Source organism: Nicotiana tabacum, chromosome 4 (genome assembly GCF_000715075.1).
Source record: "Nicotiana tabacum cultivar K326 chromosome 4, ASM71507v2, whole genome shotgun sequence".
In the NCBI taxonomy this organism is placed as follows: Eukaryota; Viridiplantae; Streptophyta; class Magnoliopsida; order Solanales; family Solanaceae; genus Nicotiana; species Nicotiana tabacum.
The window spans coordinates 90,204,386-90,227,315 of NC_134083.1; the positions used below are offsets into that span (position 1 = coordinate 90,204,386).

General features: G+C 39.4%; 1 protein-coding gene across 1 annotated transcript; it reads right to left on the bottom strand.

Annotated features, from left to right (window-relative positions):
• Positions 1-9,828: 9,828 nt before the first annotated feature.
• LOC107783968 (protein EARLY FLOWERING 4-like) lies at positions 9,829-10,236 on the bottom strand. The gene has a single exon (XM_016605000.2). The coding sequence runs from the start codon at positions 10,234-10,236 to the stop codon at positions 9,829-9,831; it is 408 nt and encodes a 135-aa protein (XP_016460486.2).
• Between the last annotated feature and the right edge of the window lie 12,694 nt (positions 10,237-22,930).

Consider the following 22,930-nt stretch of genomic DNA (forward strand, 5'->3'; position numbering starts at 1 on the left):
GGGATCTTTATCCATCAATCTGCCTATACACAAAGAGTCTTAAAACGCTTTTACATGGACAAAGCGCACCCATTGAGTACACCAATGGTTGTTCAATCACTTGAAGTGAATAAAGATTTGTTCCGACTTCCAGAAGAGGATGAGGAACTCCTTGGTCCCGAAGTACCCTATCTCAGTGCAATTGGTGCACTAATGTATCTTGCTAATGCTACAAGGCCTGACATAGCATTTTCTATTAATTTACTAGCAAGATATAATTCTTCTCCTACATGGAGACATTGGAACGGGATTAAGCATATATTGCGATATTTAAAGGGAACTCTTGATATGGGTTTATTTTATGCTAACAAAGATAGTGCAGATCTTGTTGATTATGCAGATGCAGGTTATTTATCTGATCCCCATAAAGCTAGATCTCAAACCGGGTACGTGTTTACATCTGGAGGTACTATCATATCATAGCGCTCCACAAAGCAATCTATTATGGCTACTTCTTCAAATCATGCTGAAATAATAGCTATTCATGAAGCAAGTAGGGAATGCATATGGTTGAGATCAATAATTCATTTTATTCGAGAAAAATATGGTTTGGAATGTGAGAAAAGACCCACAATTTTATACGAAGACAATGCTGCATGCATAACCCAATTGAAGGGAGGATTTATAAAAGGAGATAGAACGAAGTACATTTCACCAAAATTATTCTACACACACGATCTTCAGAAAAATGGTGACATTGATGTGCAACAAATCCGTTCAAGTGACAATCCGGCAGATTTATTCACTAAATCTTTACCAACTTCAACTTTTGAGAAGATGGTATACAAGATTGGAATGCGGAGACTCAAATATTTGAAACAAGATTTTAATCCGGGGGAGTAAAATACGCGATGTACTCTTTTTTCCTTATTAAGATTTTTTCCCACAGGGTTTTCCTTATAAGGTTTTTAATGAGGCAGCTAGCAATGCGTATTAGTAAATATGTATACTCTTTTTCCTTCACTAGGATTTTTTTCCACAGGGTTTTTTCCTAGTAAGGTTTTAACGAGGCACAATGCCTTTTAATGAACATCCAACGGGGAGTGTTATGAAAATAATTATATTATGGATATCCATTTATTACTCCGCTATAGATAATCTTCCTGAAGAAGATTATCCATTTAGTACTATGTTGAAGTTTATCTACAAGCAGCTGATGCAGGCAGGTTGCAAGCAGCTCAATGAAATGATTTGCGGCAGCTTCTTATTAAACATGCAGGTTACAAGCAGCTCATGGAGACAGCTTACAAGCAGCTAAAGAAAAGCCTCGTAGCTGCTTCCTTTCTTCTATAAATAGAGGAATTTTCAGTTCATTATGTACATAAGTTTAAAGTTTAAATAATATATCAGTTTCTCTCTATACTTGTCTTTACTTTACTTTCTTTATTTTATAACAACGAAAAGATTTTACTCTACTTTTTTTCTGGACGAGCGATGATAGAAAATTATTCCCTAATAATTATTTATTATTATATTTATTCAGATTCCAACAATTTTCATCAGAAATTAGTTAAATAAAATAATTATTAATGTATCTATTTACTTTTCGATAGTTGGTTGTCGGTAATTAGTTAATTCGCCGTGTACTTATCGAGATAAGTGATTTCGACGGATTTTTATAATTTTGACGACTAGCCATTTGAAATGTCGTGGGCATTTGGACATAAGAATTGTAAAATTTTAAAATATTAGAAAAAAAAATTTCAAAAATGATATTTGAAATTTAAAGTTTAGCATGAATATAATTTTTGTTTGTTTTTGAAGTTTTGTAAGTGAATTGAGTGAAAATTTTAAAAAATAATTTTTTAAAACTTTTTAAATTTTTGAAAATTTTCAAAATACATATTCAAGTCAAAATTAAAAATTTTATGCACAAACTGATTTCGGAAAAAAGTTTATGTCCAAACGGGTTGGGTTCAGTACTCTATGAGACTATGACTAGACCACTTTTTGCCCTTTTCGAACTCCACCATATTCTCCTCTTTCTCAGCCTCGCCGAGACTAGACTTTAGCGTCCATCTCCGCGACCAAACTATTTATCTTTGCGATCTCTCTATCTCTTTTATTCTCTTCGTCTTTTCCATTCAGTTGATACAAAAACTAAATCTTTATCTGAAAAAATAAATATGAAGGACCTATGCAATTCTTAATATTTCTCACTTAATTTTCAGTTTATATGAGATAGTTTGACTCGACACAAAATTTATATAAAAAAAAAATTAAAATTTATGATTTTAAAAATTTAAGGGGTAAAAGATGGTGCGACTATAAAAATTTTGTATTAAGGTAAAATAGGTAAAATAAAAAATTTAAAGTTAAATTGTTTTCAAATATATAAATATATTATTTTTTGTAAGAATTGACTAATAAGGTAAGTACTCTTATAATTTGAAACAGAGGGAAGTAATTTTTGCACTTTACGTATGTAAAATATGTTGATTTGTTTTTAAACTCCGGCCATGCAGGTCACCCAAACAAGGTAGAAAAATATAATATATTTGGCAATTTTTGATCTCATTAGAAATTTCTTGATGACAGAGCAACATGAGGTTGTAAAACAATTCTTAGCTATATAGTAAAATACAGTATGTATGAGCATTATTCCAATATTTCAACCCAGAATTTTTAATCCAATTAGCTGGAGAGATGGAAGTTAATGTATTATTGCAAATCGATTAAAGATAGAAACTTTGAGAAGCCGCCTCACTAGTGGCTCTGGTTGTTATTCATCTCTCAAACGTCATTCTTTCGTTGATGAACCATGGTTGTGAAGTCGGTATTGAAATCAGAATAGAGAGAAGCAACTTTAGATATTGTTATTTTGTGGCTTGAATTATTTCCTTGTATTTTTAGGATACTCATAATCCCTATAGGTTTAGGAAAATTCATTGTCCTAATAGACTTGAAAATGAAAACCTATAGTCCTTGTCAAATTGGGAAACCTTGGTTGGGAAAATTAACCCCCACAGAAATAATATTCACGGCATACGACTATAATAAATACGGATTACTAAAATACTGTAACCAACAGTAATAATAAAAGAAACAAGGGCACCGAGATTTTTACATGAAAAACCCTTCTAAATAAGGAAAAAACCACTGTCCGAGAGGAGCAATTGATTTCACTATAACAAGAATTTTATAATTTATGGTACCGAATAAAATACTCCAAGACCACTAAACACTCAAAAGAAATAACCCTCTTTTGATTTTTCCACCTCACTACAATACCGCTCAAACTATTTATATTTTTCCTCACTGAGTATTTTGCTTCTTACTCTGTAAATCACTCTCTTTTTCTTTGTTTTGGTGTGTCTACAAATGAAAGTAGAGACACCTATTTATAGTTACAGAATGCCCATGATGATGTATGTAATGACATCAACACTACTGCAAAAGTCCTCCCAAATCTTTTCTAGTATTAATTTGTTGGCTTGAAGTTTTCAAAGCAAAAGAAAACTTCTCTTTCACATATGGGATGGACCCAACAAATCTCCCCCTCCAGTCCCATGCACCTGAAGGAGGTAACACCGGAGTTTCTAGTTTGAGTGCATGCCGACAAGTTCTTTGCATAGCTCAAATTTATCTCTTGGTACCACCTTGTTCAGCATATCCGAAGGATTCTCACTTGTATGGATCTTCTTGACCTGTATAGATCCATCCTTTATTCTTTCTCGAATCCAGTGATATCTCACGTCGATATGCTTTGTCCTTGCGTGATACATGGTGTTTTTGCTCAGGTCTATTGCACTTTGACTGTCACAATAGACGACATACTCCTTTTGATGCAATCCAAGCTCTTGAAAGAATCGTTTCAGCTAAACCATCTCCTTTCCAGCTTCAGTAGAGGCAATATACTTTGCTTCAGTTGTAAAGAGTGCGACACACTTCTGCAATTTAGACTGCCATGATATAGCTCCCCCTGAGAATGTGAACAGGTATCCTGTAGTAGATTTACGATTATCAAGATCAACTGCCATATCAGTATCCGTGTAGCCCTTCAAGACTGGATCTGATCTCCCAAAACACAAGCATTCATCTGAGGTTCCTTTTAGATACCTAAGTGTCCACTTCACAGCTTCTCAATGTTCTTTTTCGGGATTATCAAGAAACCTGCTAACAATACCGACAACATGAGCAATATCAGATCTGGTACATACCATTGCATACATCAGGCTCCCGACGGCAGAGGAATATGGAACTTTAGCCATACTTTCTTTATCTTCCTTTGTTGTAGGACACATTGTCTTGTTCAACTTCATATGACCAACAAGAGGCGTGTTAACTGGTTTAGCACTCATCAGGTTGAAGCGTTTAAGTATACGTTCAATATACTTATGTTGTGATAACAACAACTTATTAATACTTATATCTCGGACAATCTCCATTCCTAGAATTTATCATGCTGGACCCAAGTCTTTCATGTCAAATGACTTGGACAAATCTTCCTTCAACTTGGCAATCAACTTCTTGTCGTTTCCTACAATCAACATGTCATCCACATATAACAACAAGATGATAGTGTCATTGTTAGAGAATTTCTTATAATATACACATGGATCTGAAAAAGTCTTTGTGTACGTTTGACTTCTCATGAATGAGTCAAACTTCTTGTACCACAGCCTAGGCGCTTGTTTCAGCCCATAAAGACTCTTTTTTCAACTTTCACACCATGTGTTTCTTCGCCTTTACTTCAAAACCTTCTGGCTGCTCCATATAGATCTCTTCTTCCAAATTTCCATGCAGAAATACAATTTTCACGTACAACTACTTCACTTCAAGATCTAGGCTAGCTGCCAAACTCAAGATTGTTCGAATAGAAGTCATTTTGACAACAGGTGAGAAAATTTCATCAAAATCAATACCTTTCTTCTGTTCGAAACCTTTTACCACCAATCGAGCTTTGTGTCTGACCAGCTTGTCGTTTCCATCTTTCTTGAGCTTAAAGACCCACTTGCACTTGAGCGGTCTTTTGCCTTTTGGAAGTTCAACCAGTTCGTATGTATCATTCTTCTGTAAAGAATTCATCTCTTCTTACATGGCTTCCATCCACCGGATGAGATAGCACCTCCTTGAAATTCCCTGCTCCCCCTCATCAGTGACGAGGATATACTCTGAAGAAGGATACCTTGTGGACTCTACCTTCTCTCTTTCAGATCTTCTCAAAGGTTGTTGCCCTTCTTGTTGTTGCTGTTGTTGTTGCTCTCATTCTTCCTCTTGTGGACTAGGGTGCTCCCCCTGCTTAGCAACCTCTTCATCTACACCTTCCGAGTGCCATTCTTCACTTGTGGAAAGATTACGTACAGGTACAGTAGGAGTAGTAACAAAGTTAGTAATTCTACCATTATCATTTTTGGTCTTTGTTGATTGATCACTATCAATCCCGACCACATCTTCTCTAAAGATCACATCTCTACTTCTGATGATCTTCTTCCTTTCTGGGTCCCACAATCTGTAGCCAAACTATTCGTCTCCATAACCAATGAAGATGCAGGGAATAGCTTTGTCATCCAGCTTTGTTCTCTGCTCCTTCGGCACATGTGCAAAAGCTTTACATTCAAACACTTTCAGATGGGAGTAGGACACCTCTTTGTTGGTCCAGACTTTCTCTGGAATGTCAAACTCCAATGGAACTGATGGACTTTTGTTAATCAAGTAATAGGTTGTTCGAGTTGCTTCACCCCAAAATGACTTAGGTAGTTTTGCCATTTTGAGCATACTTCTCACTTTTTCGACAATGGTGCAATTCATCCTTTCAGATACATCATTGTGTTGTGGGGTTATAGAAACTGTCTTCTCATGTCTGATTTCATGGCTTGAGTAGTAGTCTTCAAACTCCTTTGAAGTATACTCTCTTCTATTGTCTGTCCTGAGACACTTTAATTTTTAACTTGTCTCCCTTTCCACCAGAGCATAGAATTTCTGAAATACTTGAAATACCTGGTCTTTGGTTCTCAGGAAATAAACCCACAATTTTCGTGAAGCATCATCAATAAATGTGAAAAAATATTTGCTACCTCCCATTGATTCTACATCCATTGGACCACAAACATCAGAATATACTAAATCAAGTATATTCGATTTTCTTTCATGAGTTGCTTGAAACAATACCTTGTGTTGTTTTCCAAATAAATAATAATCACAAGAATTCACAGTTGTACCTTTTGCAAATGAGATGAGTGACTTTTTGGATAGGATCTGTAGTCTCTTTTCACTCATATGGCCCAATCTCTGGTGCCATAAATCTGCTGGCGTATCATTTACAGCCGCATATAATTCATTTTCACATATCTCAGCGGTTGTCTTGTACAATGTGTAGGGAGTAAATCCTTTAGCAATCACCAATTATCCCTTGGTGAGTCTCCACTTCCTATTGGTGAAGTGGTTCTCGTACCCGCCTTGATCTAGAGCGATCCCTGAAACCAAATTCATTCGCAGATCTGGTACGTGCCGCACATCTTTTAAAACTAATGTGCATCCGATATTTTTCTTGATACAAATGTCGCTAATTCCCACAATCTTTGAGTGACTGGTATTTCTCATTTTGACCATTCCAAAGTCTCCTGCTTTGTACCTATAGAAGAATTCCCTTACCGGTGTGGCTTGATAGGAAGTTGATGTATCAACCACCTATTCTGACTCTTGGCTTGCTAAGCGCATGTATTCCTCCTCCTCGTGAACGAAGAGAACCACCGAATCATCATTGTGCACTACAGCAGTTGTGTTGTCATCATTCTTCTAGCCACTACTCTTCCATTGACCTTTCTTTGGGAAATCTCTTTTGAAGTGACCAGGTTGACCGTAACTGTAGCAATTTCTACCCGTTGACCGATTCCTGTACTTTCCACGAGCTTTGGATTTATCATGGTTACTCGATGCTCTATAAAAACTTCTTCCTCTGTTTTCCATGATAAGAGTCTGCCCCTGATTTTCGGGCTTCTTCCTCATCTTATAATTGAGTAGGATGGCTGATGTGACCTCCTTTAAATCAATGGTATCTCTACCATGCATGATGTTTGTTGCCAAATTACCATAGGAAGATGGCAACGAGTTTAGAAGCATGATAGCCTTATCTATTTCAATGATTGTTTCTCCAAGGTTTGCCAGTTGCGTGATTAATCCATTGAACATATTTAAATGGGACAAGAAATTTGTACCTTCACTCATATGGATGGCATAAAACTTCTTTCTCAAAAATAACTTGTTTGTTAAGGATTTGGACATGTATAAACTTTCTAGTCTTTTTCAAATACCACATGCACTATTTTCATCCCCAACATTATTGAGTACTTCATCGGACAAGTGCAGTCTGATATCACTAGCTGCCTTATTATCCATGTGTGTTCATTCCTCGGCTTTCATGGTTTTCGACTTTTCCTCTTTTCCATCTAGTGCAATGTCTAACCCTTGTTGGAAGAGCAGGCCCTTCATCCTTCTTTGCCATATGGAGAAACCGCCATTACCGTTGAATCTTGTTACTTCATACTTTACTCCTAACATTTTTTTTGTCACAGAGTAAAATTGACTGTAAATAATATTTCTGTGCATGAGCAGAACTTGTACTCTGATACTAGTTATTGAAAAAATCAACCCCCATAGAAATAATATTCACGGTATACGACTATAATAAATGTGGATTACTAAAATACTGTAACCAACGATAATAATAAGAGAAACAATGACACCGAGATTTTTACGTGGAAAACCCTTTTGAATAAGAGAAAAATCACGGCCCGAGAGGAGCAACTGATTTCATTATAGCAAGAATTTTACAATTTATGGTACAGAGTAAAATACTCCAAGATCACTAAACACTCAAAAAAAATAATCCTCTTTTGATTTTTTTACCTCACTACAATACCGCTCAAACTCTCTATATTTTTTCTCACATAGTATTTTGCTTCTTACTTTGTAAATCACTCTCTTTCTCTTTATTTTGGTGTGTCTACAAATGAAAGTAGAGGCACCTATTTGTAGTTGCAGAATACCCATGATGATGTATGTAATGACATCAACACTACTACAAAAGTTTGCCCAAATCTTTTCTAGTATTAATTGGTTGGCTTGAAGTTTTCAAAGCAAAAGAAAACTTCTCTTCTTTCACATATGGGATGGACCCAACAACCTTTCTCTTATAGGTTTGAGACTATTTGGGATCTATATATAGGGGTTATAGTTGGGGATTCTACAGATTGTATTGTGCTTTTCTTCTCATTTATAGTGGAAAACTCTCTTTGCTTCTGCCCCCGAGGATTAGGCTTAGCCGAACCTCGTTAAATTCTTGTGTTGATTTTTCTTCTCTATTTGCTTTGTGTGTGATTGTGTGCTAGTTAACCCACGATCTTCCGCAACAATTGGTATCAGAGCAAGGTTCGGATTTCTCTGATACCAATTATTGTAAAAAAATAAATAAAATTTGTTATAAAAGATGACAAATGGAGGCAAATTCAGTATTTAACTCGATAAATCCAAATTATCACCGTACATACTTGTCGTTTGTAACAATGACATAAGCATACATGCATGTGTCTTTAGGTTAACAAAAGCGTATTGATACGATTGCCAAAAAGTTTGAGTATTTAGTGCTTATAATCTGTAACTTACTAAAAATTATTTCTTTATGTTAATCTGAGTAGTATTTACTAAATCATGGATGGCCAAGGTCGGGAAAAAAACGATATTATTGTTTATTCAGTTTCTAACGGATTAGGCAAATAATGATGATAAACTTATAAAAATAAAAAAGTTTCTAACGGATTAGAAATTAGTTAAATAAATAAATTATTTACCTATTTGTCCAATTTTCGACCATTGGCCATCAGTAAATAGTTAATCCATCGTATATCTACGGAGATAAGTGATCTTGATAGACTCCTCATAGACCATAGTTATGACCATTTTTTTCCAATCCGTCATCCTCTCCTCCCTCTCTCAGAGCCTCATAGAGACAAGACTCCGACCGTCCATCTCCAGTCTCCACGACAAAGACAACTTCGTGGTAATTAATGAGAAAACGTACCCCCACACAAGGTTCGAAATCTCCTTTAGTTCATATATTGATTAATCAGTCTAAGACCACGTCATCACGGGGTCTCAACTTACAGTTTTAAAAAAAACAACTACTGTAATAACTTCATCTCGCCATCTATCTCGTTCACTTCCGCCATTTAGTTGATAAGAAAACTGAATTTTATTTGAAAAAAGTAATATGAAGGAACATGTGAAATTCTTGGTATTTCTCAGATAATTATTGCTCCTTGGTTTGGTTTTAATTTAGGTGAATCTTTTTGGCCGGACATAAAGTTAAAAAAATAAAAAATAAAATGTATATTCTTAAATATACTATAAAATTTGTTTGGGTAATAAAAACTTCTCATTAAAAATAAATAATGTAAATATTTTCAAAGGATAATTTTAAAAAAAAAATAGATTTACTTACATTGAAACAGATACCATAGTAATACAGTAATTTTGGCACTTTACGTATGTCAAACATGTGAATTGTTTTCCAAAACTTTAAGTTCTGTAAAGAGTGTCACCCGAAGTGAAGTAGCAAATAAGTAATGGAGTATATATTTGTCAATGTTTGATCTCATTAGAAATTTCTTGATGACAGAGCAACATGAGGTTATAAAACAATTCTAACTATCCCGTTATTTCCGATATTTCAACCCAGAATTTTTAATCCAATTAGCTGGAGAGAAGGAAGTTAATATATTATTGCAAATAAATTAATGATAGAAACTTTGAGAAACCGCCTCAGTAGTGACTCTGGTTGTTGGTCTTCTCTCAAACGCCATTCTTCCGCTGATGAACCATGTTTGTGAAGTCGGTATTGAAATCAGAATAGAGAGAAGCAACCTTTGATATGTTTCCGTTCAGCTCCTGAATTAGGGTCACGTTCTGCACCATACTATCGTGCGTTCTCGACTGATGATTCTCGTTAACTTGTTGAATCAACAATCTGTTTCGATCCAACACCGACTGCACCTCTCTATAATTATTGGAAAAAGAGTTCCACATCTCGGAGTCACCTTCCTCCATATTGAAGTCATCGTAACCGCGTTCTTCGGTGAAGGTTTCCACGGCAGAGTTATCGGCCCTCCTACGGACGAGATGACTATTTGTCTTACGGCTGGAGTGGGATTTGGCTAAGGTTTGACGGTGGCGGTTGAGGTTATTAGAGGTGTCTGCCATGCTTAGAATATGATATGAAGCGGTTTCGTTGTCTTCGAAAGTGTAAATGCAAAAGTGTTTGATATTTTTCTACAAATGTTTGTCCTTTATATAGAGGTTAGGGAAAAGTGTACACCTTTTAGATATTGTTTGGAGTCAAAACAGAGATGAGTCACGGTGTGTGAATAAGACACAATGTGCGAACAAGACAGGAGTGAAAAAAGAGTGAAGGATTTTAGGCCACGCTCTTCGAACGAGAATTGGGATAAGTTTAATTTGTAAAATATCTTCTCATGGATTCTTATGGGACCGGATTAAAAAAAATTAAAAAGTGCAAAAGGTCACAATTTGGCCAGCACAAGCTTAATCCAGCATATAGGGTTGGTTTCCTTGGGAATGGGTGGAATCAAAGCGGAAATATCTAGAGAGCTCTCCACGAAAAGATTTTGTACATAGTATAATAGATATTAAAAAATCTAATAAATTGATCGAACTGAATTGTATCGAAATATTTATTAAATAATTTTATAATAAAATAGAAAGTTTTTATACTCATTTTATTTCAATTTATGTGAATATATTTTTTTTAGTCCGTGTCAAAAAGAATGATTTCTTTCCTTATTTGGAAACAATTTACTTTTATGCAAAGATTTATAGCCACACAAAATATATGTGCCTCATTTTACACCACAAGCTCAAAAGTCTTCTATATTTTCTTAAATTTCATGCTCAATCAAATAGGTTCACATAAATTGAAACGGATGAAGCATAAACTTATAATTGTACCAAATAATTAAGTTATGTTTTAAATTTTACAAAAATATACGAAAATATATCGAATCGTTTCGACTAAATTATATATGAAAAAATATATTTTATATAATAAGTTGAAAAATAACATAGCACTGCAATTTTTCCTTGGGCTTTATGATTTAGGAGACTATTATAAGCCAGCAAATAATTAAAATTCAAAGCCCAACTTCAAGCTTATTATGTTATTTTTATTGAAACTAAATTAGTTCTAGGATCTTGAGTAGTAAGCCATAAAGTATTTCTATAATCTTGAGTTGAAAGCCACAAGGTATTGAATATCTTTCCACCTTGATTATATTTTTCATTTGTGTAATTTATATTTCTCTTGTCTTTATTTAATTTCTTTTATGTTGAGGTAGAATAATGAGATGGATCTCTATTTTGATCATCTTTCATATTTTCTTGATTAATCACAGTTTAAAGAGTAAAATATCTGGAGAGTTTTGCCAAAGTCCTATGTAAGTACGTATATATCACGTTTTTAATTACTTTTACTAGCGACTCTTACATTATATTAAGAAAAAATTAACCGAACTGTACCAATACCGAAAAGAAATTAAACCAAGATGATTGAGACGATTTCAAAAAGTCTAATTTTAGTTATATGAAATAAAATAACTGAAAAATTAATATAGTATAAAATTTATAAAATAACCGATGGAATCGAACCATTAACACCACTAAATAACAAAGAATATTGTGAATTTTTAAAATGGTGTTATGGAAATCAATTTTAATTCTTAGCATATTGACAGGGAAACTATGATTGACGCGGAATAGATCAGCGGTTTCATTGATCAATACCGGAAGACAAGGAAGCCGTTATGTCTCATCCGTGCACTGTTACCATCTTGGTTCAATCATGGTCAAAGCTTACCTGCAATGGCTGGCAAAGTTCAATGTGGGATATCTTTAATTGAATTCCTTTCATTGAAAATTTATTCTATACTAATTAATACAGTAAAAAAAAATGTATTCATTTGTATATTTTAAGTTTTCAAAAAAGTTTCAGATGTACTGATAAGAGGAGTTCAAAAGTTGCTTGAGGTCACAAAGTTTGAATCCTTGGGGATAAATTTACCCCTGGGCTGGATTTGGCCTTATACAGTACTGAGTCACTGATTGTCAGTTGATGTGTGTGTATATATATATATATATATATATATATATATATATATATATATATATATATATATATATATATATATATATATATGTGTGTGTGTGTGTGTGTGTGTCACTTGGCACATACCGAGAAATATGATAATTGAAGTTAGAAATTAACTGAAGCAAACAAATGTAACGCGCAACTTTGACCCTCGAGTTAGGTCGCTCTTGAACCAACTGAGTATATTATTGAAAAGCAAGAATTGAACAACTGAATAAGAGAACGTAAGAGAGAAAACGTAATATATTATTTTGTTATGCATGAATGTCCTCTTTACAAAATGATTGGAACACCCTTTATATAGTAGAGGAGTTCTACATATGGTACAATTCTAAATACATAAGGAAATCTCCTAATTGGCTAATCAACCGGTCTTGACTTGATACATACCGAGATCTCCGCCACAATCCTCACCGGGTCACGGATTCCTCGGCTTTTTGTTATTCGACTTAGCAGGTTTCCTTCGATCTCGCTAGATCTCTATCCTTCTCGGTCTCTATTAACCATACAAAATTTGACCGTATACAGATAGTCCCCTCGTTTTTTGGAGAGTAATGACAAGAAGCGATTTGAGCCTTCGATCTTCACCTCGTTTCATCGTGACGTAATCTTCGTGACATAAGCAGCAAGAGTGACCGAAACGTCTCATCGGTACAGTTTTCCGGGTATTTAATGCGCGTCAGTCGACGGTCGGCCACTACCAGTTTTGAACTGTCGTTGCGAAACCGATAAATAGCCCCCTTCTTCATTATTTCAAACTTTACTTTCAAATCTTTTTCATTCCAATCTCCATAGTTCTTTGCCTTCTCCAAAACTTCCTATCTTCAGGTTTTTGAGTTTCTTTGCTTGTTCTTCCTAAAACACAAAATATTTCAATCTCCATTCTTCTTTGCCCACAAAAATTAAATGGCCAAAACATCTAAAACTGTTCCGCAGAAAGAGGTTGCTTCCTCATCTTGGCCGGCCGGCGAGAAACCAGTGGTGGAGCCACGCCCTGAAGAACTTATTCCCGGGGGGTGTGTCATTGATTCCGACTTTAAGGTCAAGAAACCCTCATCGGTTCCTGGTCTATGCGAGCCTGTATCGACATATATATGCTCGATATCCAAAAGCCTCCTTGACCAGTTGAAGAAAGATTGCAACTAGGGAAACAAAGAGGTTGTGATACCGGCACCAGAAGAAGCGATCACCACCTACGTGGAAGGGTTCCTGAGTGTTTGCACTTATCCTTTCACGCTGGGTCACCTCGATCCGGTCATCGTAGACTTCTGCAAGAAATACCAGGTGACTCTCGGCCAAATTCACCCTTCTATCTGGAGGATCGTGATACTGCTCCGTTTCTTCGTGAGCAAAATACGGGCTTCCCTTCACCCTTGACCACTTCATAAGATTATATAGCCCTCGACTCTATCGAGGTGGGCTGATAAACCTTCAACGTCGGGCCACCAAGGCGCTCATCTCGAGTATAGATGAAGACAAAGATTGGGACTGGATGGGCCGGTTCGTTCGGGTGAAGACCACGGACCTAATCCCGGCTGAGAGCATGCCATTTCCTGAGAAATGGAATAGGAAACATAAGTATGATTCTGTCTTTAATTTCTGCTCGTTGTTATTACTTCTTCATCCTTTCTTATCAGTGTTTTTCTCGATACAGCCATTGCTTGGATGCCAGGATCGGTTCCCCGCCTCGAGAACTGGGTTAGGAGCCTGATTTCGACATCAACATACGTCGAGCGCGCATGGCGCGATTTGTCAAAGGGCCGGTGGGAGGCTCGTACTCATGGTAAGCCTTCTTCCTGACTTACCTATTTACCTACCGTTCAAGCATCTTTTCAAACATGAGTTTACTTACTTTCTCCCTTTGTAGGTATCGAAAAGGATGCGACTATGAGATCCACGTCCGGTGATGAAGAAGTTTCACCACCTATCTCGAAACCAGCAAAGGAGAATAAGAGGAAAAGGGCCTCGAACTCCGAGGGTCAAAAACCCAAGAAGAGAATAGCCGCTTACATTAACCTGTACACAATAATAATAATAATAATAATAATAATAATAATAATAATAATAATAATAATAATAATAATAATAATAATAATAATAATAATAATAATAATAATAATAATAATAATAATAATAATAATAATAATAATAAGAAGAAGAAGAAGAAGAAGAAGAAGAAGAAGAAGAAGAAGAAGAAGGCCCGTGCGCGAGCTAGCACCGAGATTCAGAGAACTTCAGAACTGGTGGGAGTTGATACTGCTCTGTCTAGTCTTGATGAGGTCGAGGAAGAGACTTCGGCCCAAGTCCTCGAGCCGAGAGTAACCGAAGATGCTTTATCTCGGGGCGAAGAGACCGTTGAAGAGACAGTGGATGCCGGTGCAGAAACCGGGCTTGAGGCTCCCCAAGACGGAGGCGGCGCCCCAAAAGACCCACTAGGGGCAATAGAGATCGGGGATTCCCCCTCGTTTCCTTCATTTTCCGAGTCGATGATACACGACGCTCAGGCCGTGGAGACTTGTCACGGGGAGGGAGCCCACGGAGAGGAAGATCCTTTTCGTGGTTATTTTGTTGGGGTAGAAGATGTCACCGGTCTGAGTGACTTGGAGGCTCCGAAGAAGAGCTCGGGCGAGGCTTCCTTGAGTTTTAAACTGACCAATCAGTTTCTGGCCCCTAGTGCTGATCCCAGGCGTAAGCGAACAATCATTATCATGGTCCCGGAGGATGCCCGGGTTCTTGTTGCCCCCGTAGGGGTGGCTGGCTACCTCCGATGTTTGGTCACGGAAGAAGACCAAGCCCAGATGGACGAGGTGGGAGCGCCTTGTCTTTTCAATGAATCCCAACATGCCCTGAACCGGGTAAGTTCATCTGTTTTTTGTCAATTTTCATACTTGTACTTTTCTCCCCCTGTATAATTCTTTCTTTCTATTTTTGTAGGCTTTTATGCTTCATCACGAGGCTTTCTTCCGATCCCGAGGGGAGCTGAGCTGGTACAAAGCCAAAATCCGAGGGCTTACTAAGGAGAGAGATGTCTTCAAGCTTCTCAGTGAGTAGAGAGAAGGGGAAGCAAAAAGACTTCGGGCTGAGCTATAAGTATCTCAGAAAGAACAAGATGATCTGGACGAGCAGGTAAAAAGAATCTTTGAAGTTAATGACACTGACTCAGGCGTGGTGGCTAACAGTTCGGTCCCACAGGTCCAGCGAAAGCTCAATGTGATTGGGCAGTTTCGTGAGGAAGTGGACGCAGTGAAAGCAGAGGACGAGGCATGGAAGAAGAACATGGACCGCTTTGCCTCAGAAAAGGAGGCTGCCCGAGCTCAACTAGCCTCAGCTGAGACCCAACTCCGAATCTTTAAAGAGAAGGCCTTGGTGCAAGACAAGAAAATTGAGGAGTTCCAGTCTCGGTTGGGTTCAGCAACTTCCGATCGAGAGAGGCTGGCCACAGAACTTGCAGCGGCCAAATAGGAGGTCAAAATGGACAAGGCTAATGCTGATGCAATGGTGGCCGTCTACCGGTCCGACGCTGAAGCTGCTCAGGTTCGAGTAAAGGAGGTTGCCGAAGCTGCTCAGGCTCGAGCAAACTGGGTTGCCGAGCATGCTAAATGCCAGTCTCGAATGGAGACTCTCGAGGAGATCCATGCTCGTGACTTCGATCTTACAACCGAGATCAAGAATGTTAAGGAGCTTAAAGCTGAAGCCAGAGTGTTGGACTTTCCTAATGATGATGATTCTAGGAGTATGAGCGGATCTAAAAGCGAATAAGGCTTCGAGGGCAAAAATGCTGCTCCCGGAGAAGACTAAGTCCTTTAGGATTAGTATTTTTTGTGTTTCTTTTAAGACCGTTTCGGTCTTTCGTAGAGAAATTTGATCAGGCCATGCTGCCCTTGTAAATGGTTTTTGACATATATATAAAAAAACTTTCTTCCTTTCTGCCTTATAAAATTATGAAGTTGTATTCTAAGGTCCTAGGTTTAGACAATTTGATTAAAACCGAACTAGTATAGCCCTTAGGCTTTACGATCGAGTGAGTGCTTGCTGGAACTCGAAGTAAGGTAACCCTTAGGTTTTTTATTTGAGCGAGGATGGTCTGTCGAACTCAAAGCAAAAAACAACCCTTAGGATTTTGTAAAACTATTATTTATGGCTTTCTCCCCTTCTCGGCTCGAAAAAGTTTTTTTATCATTTGTATTTGCAAAACTTGTAATACCTTAGCATAAAATAAGGAATTGTTCGAGAGTTCGAATAATTTGATACTCATTAGAGTTTTCGAGGCTTGATATTATCGAAGCCTTTTATAATTTTGCCGGGGGGTAGCCTTTTTAACCGATTTATGAAAGAATTCGAAGGCCTGTTTTGTTATGGAATTCAAACGTCTCCGACCTGTGTTAATTCGGCCGTAGCCTTTTTAGTTCGGGATTTACCCCTTGGGTTTATTTTTCCGTTTTACTTCGAGCTTGCCCGAAGTATCAGTCCTCGAGTGGGGTGGCCGTGGCCTATAAAAATCGAGGGTTGCCTAAAAGGTCTAATGATCTCGGAGTTTTAATAATTTGATCTCGTTTATTTTTCGGACGGCAATCCCCGAGCGTCGGGGTAATTATCCGAACTCTGGTTATGGTCGACCCTTAAGCTTGTTTACATAATAGATCGAGAGTATGAAATTGTAAAGTAGAAAAACTTTTCTAAGGCATGAGATATCGGTAAGAAAAATACATCTCTTTATAAATGATTATACATGCATACATATTCTGTGCCAAGGCTCGAGCAAACTACGCGGTCATGGTTCGTTTGATCGTTTGGCCCTTACAAATTTTTCCTATCGAGACCCGGCTGCCATGAAGTAACTTCCTCGCATCAAAGTTGACATTCGAGGGAAATGCCCCCCAGTATTCGAGGTTGATTGTAAAGAAACCTCGGATACTGTTGAATTGTTCTAAGTTAGCACGATCAATGGTTGCCTTATTAAAAGTCTCACCGGAAAACCCATTTGGGACAAAACCGGTCTAAGAAAAAAAGAGTGCAACGCGTGCCTTTAGACCTAAAGTCTTCGTGTCGAAGAATCCATTGATGTTTCTGGTCGAACACCTGCAAGGGTTAGTTTAAAATATAAATGAAAATGGGAGGGGCCGTACCTTAGCAGTAGTATCATTTTAGGTGCGATACGTTCCAATTGCTCGGCAGTTATTTGTCGTTCATTGTGCCGAGCTTGTAGGATTCTTTTCCGATGATTTTGAGAACCTAGTACGGTCATTCCCAGTTCATACCCAGTTTCCCTTCATTCGGATTTCGGGTGTTGAGGGTGACTTTTCTTAGCACCAAGTCCCCGATGTTAAAATGTCGAAGATTGGCTCTTCGATTGTAGTACCTTTCAATCCGATGTTTTTGGGCGGCCAATCGGATGAGAGCGGCTTCGCGTCTTTCGTCCAACAATTCTAGGCTCGTATTCATGGTCTCGTTATTCGAATCCTCTGCTGCATATCGAAACCTGATGCTAGGTTCTCCGACCTCGACCAGGATCAGAGCTTCGGCACCATAAACTAATGAGAACAGTGTTGCTCCGGTACTGGATTTCGATGTTGTGCGGTATGCCCATAGAACCTCGGGTAGTATTTCTCTCCATTTTCCTTTGGCGTCGGTCAATCTCTTCTTAGATTTTGGATGATGGTTTTGTTGGTCGAATCGGTTTGTCCGTTCCCGTTGGGATGATAAGGTGTTGATAGGATCCTTTTGATCTTGTGATCCTCCAGAAATTTAGTTACTTTGATGCCGATGAATTATTTTCCATTATCACATACAATCTCGGAGGGCATCCCGAATCGACATATGATGTCGTCCCAAATGAAGTCTATGACTTCCTTTTCTCTGACTTTCTCGAAAGCCTGTGCTTCAACCTATTTAGAGAAATAATCAGTCATAAACAAAATAAACTGAACCTTACCTGGGGTCGACGAGAGAGGGACAACGATGTCCATTCCCCATTTCATGGAGGTCCATGGGGATAGGACCGAGTGGAGTGGTTCCCCGGATTGATGAATCATGAGCGCATGCCTTTGGCATTTGTCGTATTTTCGAACGAACTCCCTTGCATCCTTCGCCATATTGGTCCAATAGTACCCTACTCTGATTACTTTGTAGACCAGCGAATCGGCACCGGAATGATTTCCACAAGTGCCCTCGTGAATTTCTCGTAGGATGTAGTCGGTATCTCCCAGTCCCAAACATATTGCCAACGGTCCATCGAACGTCCTTCTAAATAGCGTTCCGTCTTCGGACAAAGTGAATCGTGTTTCCTTTGTCCTCAGAGCTCTCGACTCCTTTGGATTTGATGGAAGCTTCTCGCTATTTAAGTACTCTATGTATTTGTTTCTCCAATCCCAGGTTAAACTTGTGGAGTTTATCTCGGCGTGACCTTCTTCGATTACTGATCTCATGATTTGTACTACAATCCCCGAGTTGAGTTCGTCGTCTTCGATCGATGAACCTAAGTCTACAAGAGCGTCAGCCTCGTTATTCTGTTCTCGAGGTACATGTTGCAAGGTTCATTCCTTAAATCGATGTAGAGTCACCTGTAGTTTATCCAAGTACCTCTGCATTCGGTCTTCTCGGACTTCAAAAGTCCCGTTAACCTAGTTTACCACGAGGAGGGAATCACACTTAGCTTCTAAGACCTCTGCTCCCAAGCTTCTAGCTAGTTCGAGACCTGCAATCATGGCCTCATACTCGGCCTCATTGTTAGTCAATTTTGTAGTTCTGATAGACTGTCTAACTACATTACCTGTGGGTGATTTTAGTACGATGCCTAGTCCGGACCCCTTCGCATTCGAAGCACCGTCCGTAAAGAGGGTCCAGACTCCCGAAGATGTACCCGATTTTATTAGTAGTTCTTTTTCAACCTCGGGTACGAGGGCCGGCATAAAGTCGCCATGAAGTCTGCCAAGATTTGAGACTTGATTGCGGTTCGGGGTCGATACTCAATATCGTACCCACTGATTTCTACGGCCCATTTGGCCAGTCGACCCGAAAGCTCGGGTTTGTGCAAAATATTTCGAAGAGGATAAGTTGTTACAACACATATTGGTTGACATTGGAAATATGATTTTAATTTCCTAGAGGCGCTTATTAAAGCAAACACTAATTTTTCTAAGTGTGGATATCTAGTTTCGGCCTCACCTAAGGTCTGACTAACATAATAGACAGGGAATTGCGTACCTTGTTCTTCTTGGACCAGGACTCCACTTACCGCTATCTCCGAGACTGTCAAGCACAGGTAAAGTTGTTCGTCCACTTTCGGGGTGTGAAGCAGCGGCGAGCTTGATAAATACCGCTTTAGTTCCTCTAAGGCCTGCTGGCATTCCGGAGTCCATGCAAAATTGTTCATCTTCTTAAGCAGCGAGAAGAATCGGTGGCTCCTATCTGAGGATCTTGAAATGAATCATTCTAGGGCGGCTATCCGCCCTGTCAGCCTCTGCACGGCCTTTACATTATCCACTACCGTGATATCCTCGATAGCTTTGATTTTATTAGGGTTTCTATATTCCCCGATTGGACACCATGAAACCAAGAAACTTGCCCGAGCCAACCCCGAATGCACACTTTTCGGGGTTGAGCTTCATATTGTACTTCCTCAGTATATCGAAAGTCTCTTGCAAATGCTTTAAATGGTCCTCTGCTTGTAGGGACTTAACTAACATGTCATCAATATAAACTTTCATTGATTTTTCTATTTGTTCTTTGAACATTCGGTTTACTAGGCGTTGATAAGTTACACCAGCATGTTTTAGACCAAATGGTATTACATTATAATAGTAGGTACCGTACTTAGTGATAAATGAGGTCTTTTCCTGATCCTCCGGCTTCATCTGTATCTAATTGTACCCGGAGTATGCATCGAAAAAACTGAGAGTCTCGTGGCCGTCGTGGCATCGATCATACGATCGATATTAGGCAAAGGAAAAGAATCCTTGGGCCATGCTTTATTCAGGTCTTTATAATGTACACACATTCTAAGTTTGTTTTCCTTCTTAGGGACTACCACTACGTTTGCTAACCATTCAGGGTACTTTACTTCCTGAATGGATCCTATTGTGAGAAGTTTGGTTACCTCGTTCTTGATGAAGGCATGTTTGATCTCGGACTGGGGCCTTCCTTTTTGCTTCAGCGGGCGGAATTTAGGGTTCAGGCTCAGTTTGTGAGTGGTAATTTCTGGTGGGATCCCTATCATATCGAGGTGGGACCAAGCAAAGCAATCCGTGTTAGCTTTAAGGAAATGAATAAGGTTTTTCCTAAGCTCGGGGGTTAGCCCCGTGCCCAGGTATACCTTTCGTTCGGGCTGATGCTTGGCCAGTGTGAATTGTTCGGGCTCTTCGACCGTTGACTTGGTGGCATCAGAGTCATCGGGAATTATGAAGGATCGAGGGATCCAGTAGTCATCATCCTCATCTATCCCTTGCTTATGCAATCGGGTCGAGGCCGGTGTCTGTGGTTTCTATTTGGCCTCCTGCTTTCCCTTCGAATATGATCCTTTCGTTGATGAGAGTGCCGATACCGGATCACTTCATCGACTGCAAACATCTCCTTGGCGGCGGGTTGCTCTCCGTACACGTTTTTGACTCCCTTTGATGTCGGGAACTTCAGAACTTGGTGAAGGATCGAGGGTATTTCCATCATGTTATGGATCCACGGCCTTCCGAGCAGGGCGTTGTACCTCATGTCACTCTCGATCACATTGAACTTTGTTTCTTGGATGGTCCCGGCCACGTTCACTGGCAAAGTAATTTCACCTTTGGTGGTTTCGTTTGCCATGTTGAAGACGTTGAGTACTCGAGTTGCGGGCACAATTTGATCTTGTAGGCCGAGCTGTTCTACGACCCTCGATCGAATAATTTTGGCCGAGCTACCTGGATCAATCAAAACACATTTAACTTGAATTTTATTCATAAGGACAGATATTACCAGTGCGTCGTTGTGGGATTATAAGATCCCCTCTACATTCTCGTCATTGAAAGACAAGGTCCTTTCCGGTACGTAGTCTCGAGTCCGCTTTTCTCTCGTGATCGACACCTTGGTGCGTTTGAATACGGGCCCCTGAGGAATATCAACCCCTCCAACAATCATGTGGATCACGTGCTGTGGCTCTTCTTGCTCATTCTGTATGTTTGAATCTCTATTCTTGAATAGGTTTTTAGCCCGATCGCTTAAGAATTCTCGAAGATGCCCTTCGTTGAACAAACGGGCTACCTCATCCCTCAGCTTTCTACAATCTTCTGTTCTATGACTATGGGTGCCATGATATTTGCATATTTGATGAGGATTTCTCTGGGCCGGATCCGTCTGCAGAGGTCGGGGCCACCTAGTGTCTTTGATGCGCCCAATGGCCGATACAATAGTTGATGCATCAATGTTGAAGTTGTATTCCGATAGTCGTGGTGCTTCTTTGGGTTCGACATTTCTATCAAAACCGCTCTTACTTATGTGTCCTCGATCATTTCTTCTATCAATTCGAACGGGGTTGCGTCCAGGCCCGTTGTTTCTCCGATCTCCACCGTATGGTTGATATCGATCTCTGTTTGATCGTGGTTCCCGGTCAATATCCCTTTTAACTCTGTCGATGGTCCTGTTTGGATAAACGGACTCGGAAGGATCCCCCAACTGGTCATCCTCGACCCTAATCTTTGACTGGTATCGATTATGCACATCGGCCCAGGTTACAGCTGGATATTCAATCAAGTTCTGCTTTAACTGTTGTGAGTCTACCGAACTTCGTATGTTTAGGCCTTGAGTGAAAGCCTAAATGGCCCAATCGTTGGCGACCGGGGGCAGATCCATACACTCCATTTGGAACCGAGATACGAACTCTCTGAGAATCTCGTTGTCTTACTGTTTTACTTTGAAGAGGTCCGACTTTCTAGTCTCGACCTTTATCGCTCCGACGTGTGCTTTGACGAAGGAGTCTACGAGCATGGCAAAAGAATCAATGGAGTTAGGTGGCAAATTATGGTACCATATCATCGCCCCCTTTGATAAAGTTTCTCCAAATTTCTTCAGCAGTACGGACTCAATCTCATCGTCCTCTAGATCGTTCCCCTTTATTGCGCATGTATAAGAAGTGACATGGTCGTTGGGGTCGGTAGTTCCATTATACTTGGAAATTTCTGGAATGCGGAATTTCTTTGGAATGGGCTCAGGAGCCGCGCTCGGGGGGAAGGGCTTTTGTACGAACTTCTTTGAATTCAAACCCTTCAAAATCGGTGGTACCCCCAGAATTTGATCAACTCGGGAATTATATATTTTCACTTATTTGTCATTAGCTTCAATCTTCTTCTCCCCCGATTTAATTCGCTTTGTCAGCTCCTCGAACATTTTCAAGATAGCGGGGTCGGTCCCTCACTCATTCACATTTGAACTCCCCGGCACTGGTTCGGCCTTGTGAACAACTTCCTGTGATGGCTCGGGTTCGACCCTACTCGGTGCGTGGTTCTGATTTTGAAGTTATACTATTGCAGCTTGTTGACCCTGCAGCATTTCGAATATTATTCGAAGGCTGATTCCTCCTTCTTCGCCGCCCTGTGCGTTCTGACCAGCTGATCGAACGTCTCTGCGGACGCTATTTTCGGGGTCGACGCCCAGATTTATATTCAGGGCAACATGGGAACTGACGTCGATGGGGTCTGCAACTGGTACTCCCTCGAGGTCAATTGGAGGCACTTCGTTTCCTAGGGCGGCTACGTTGTCTTTTTTGCC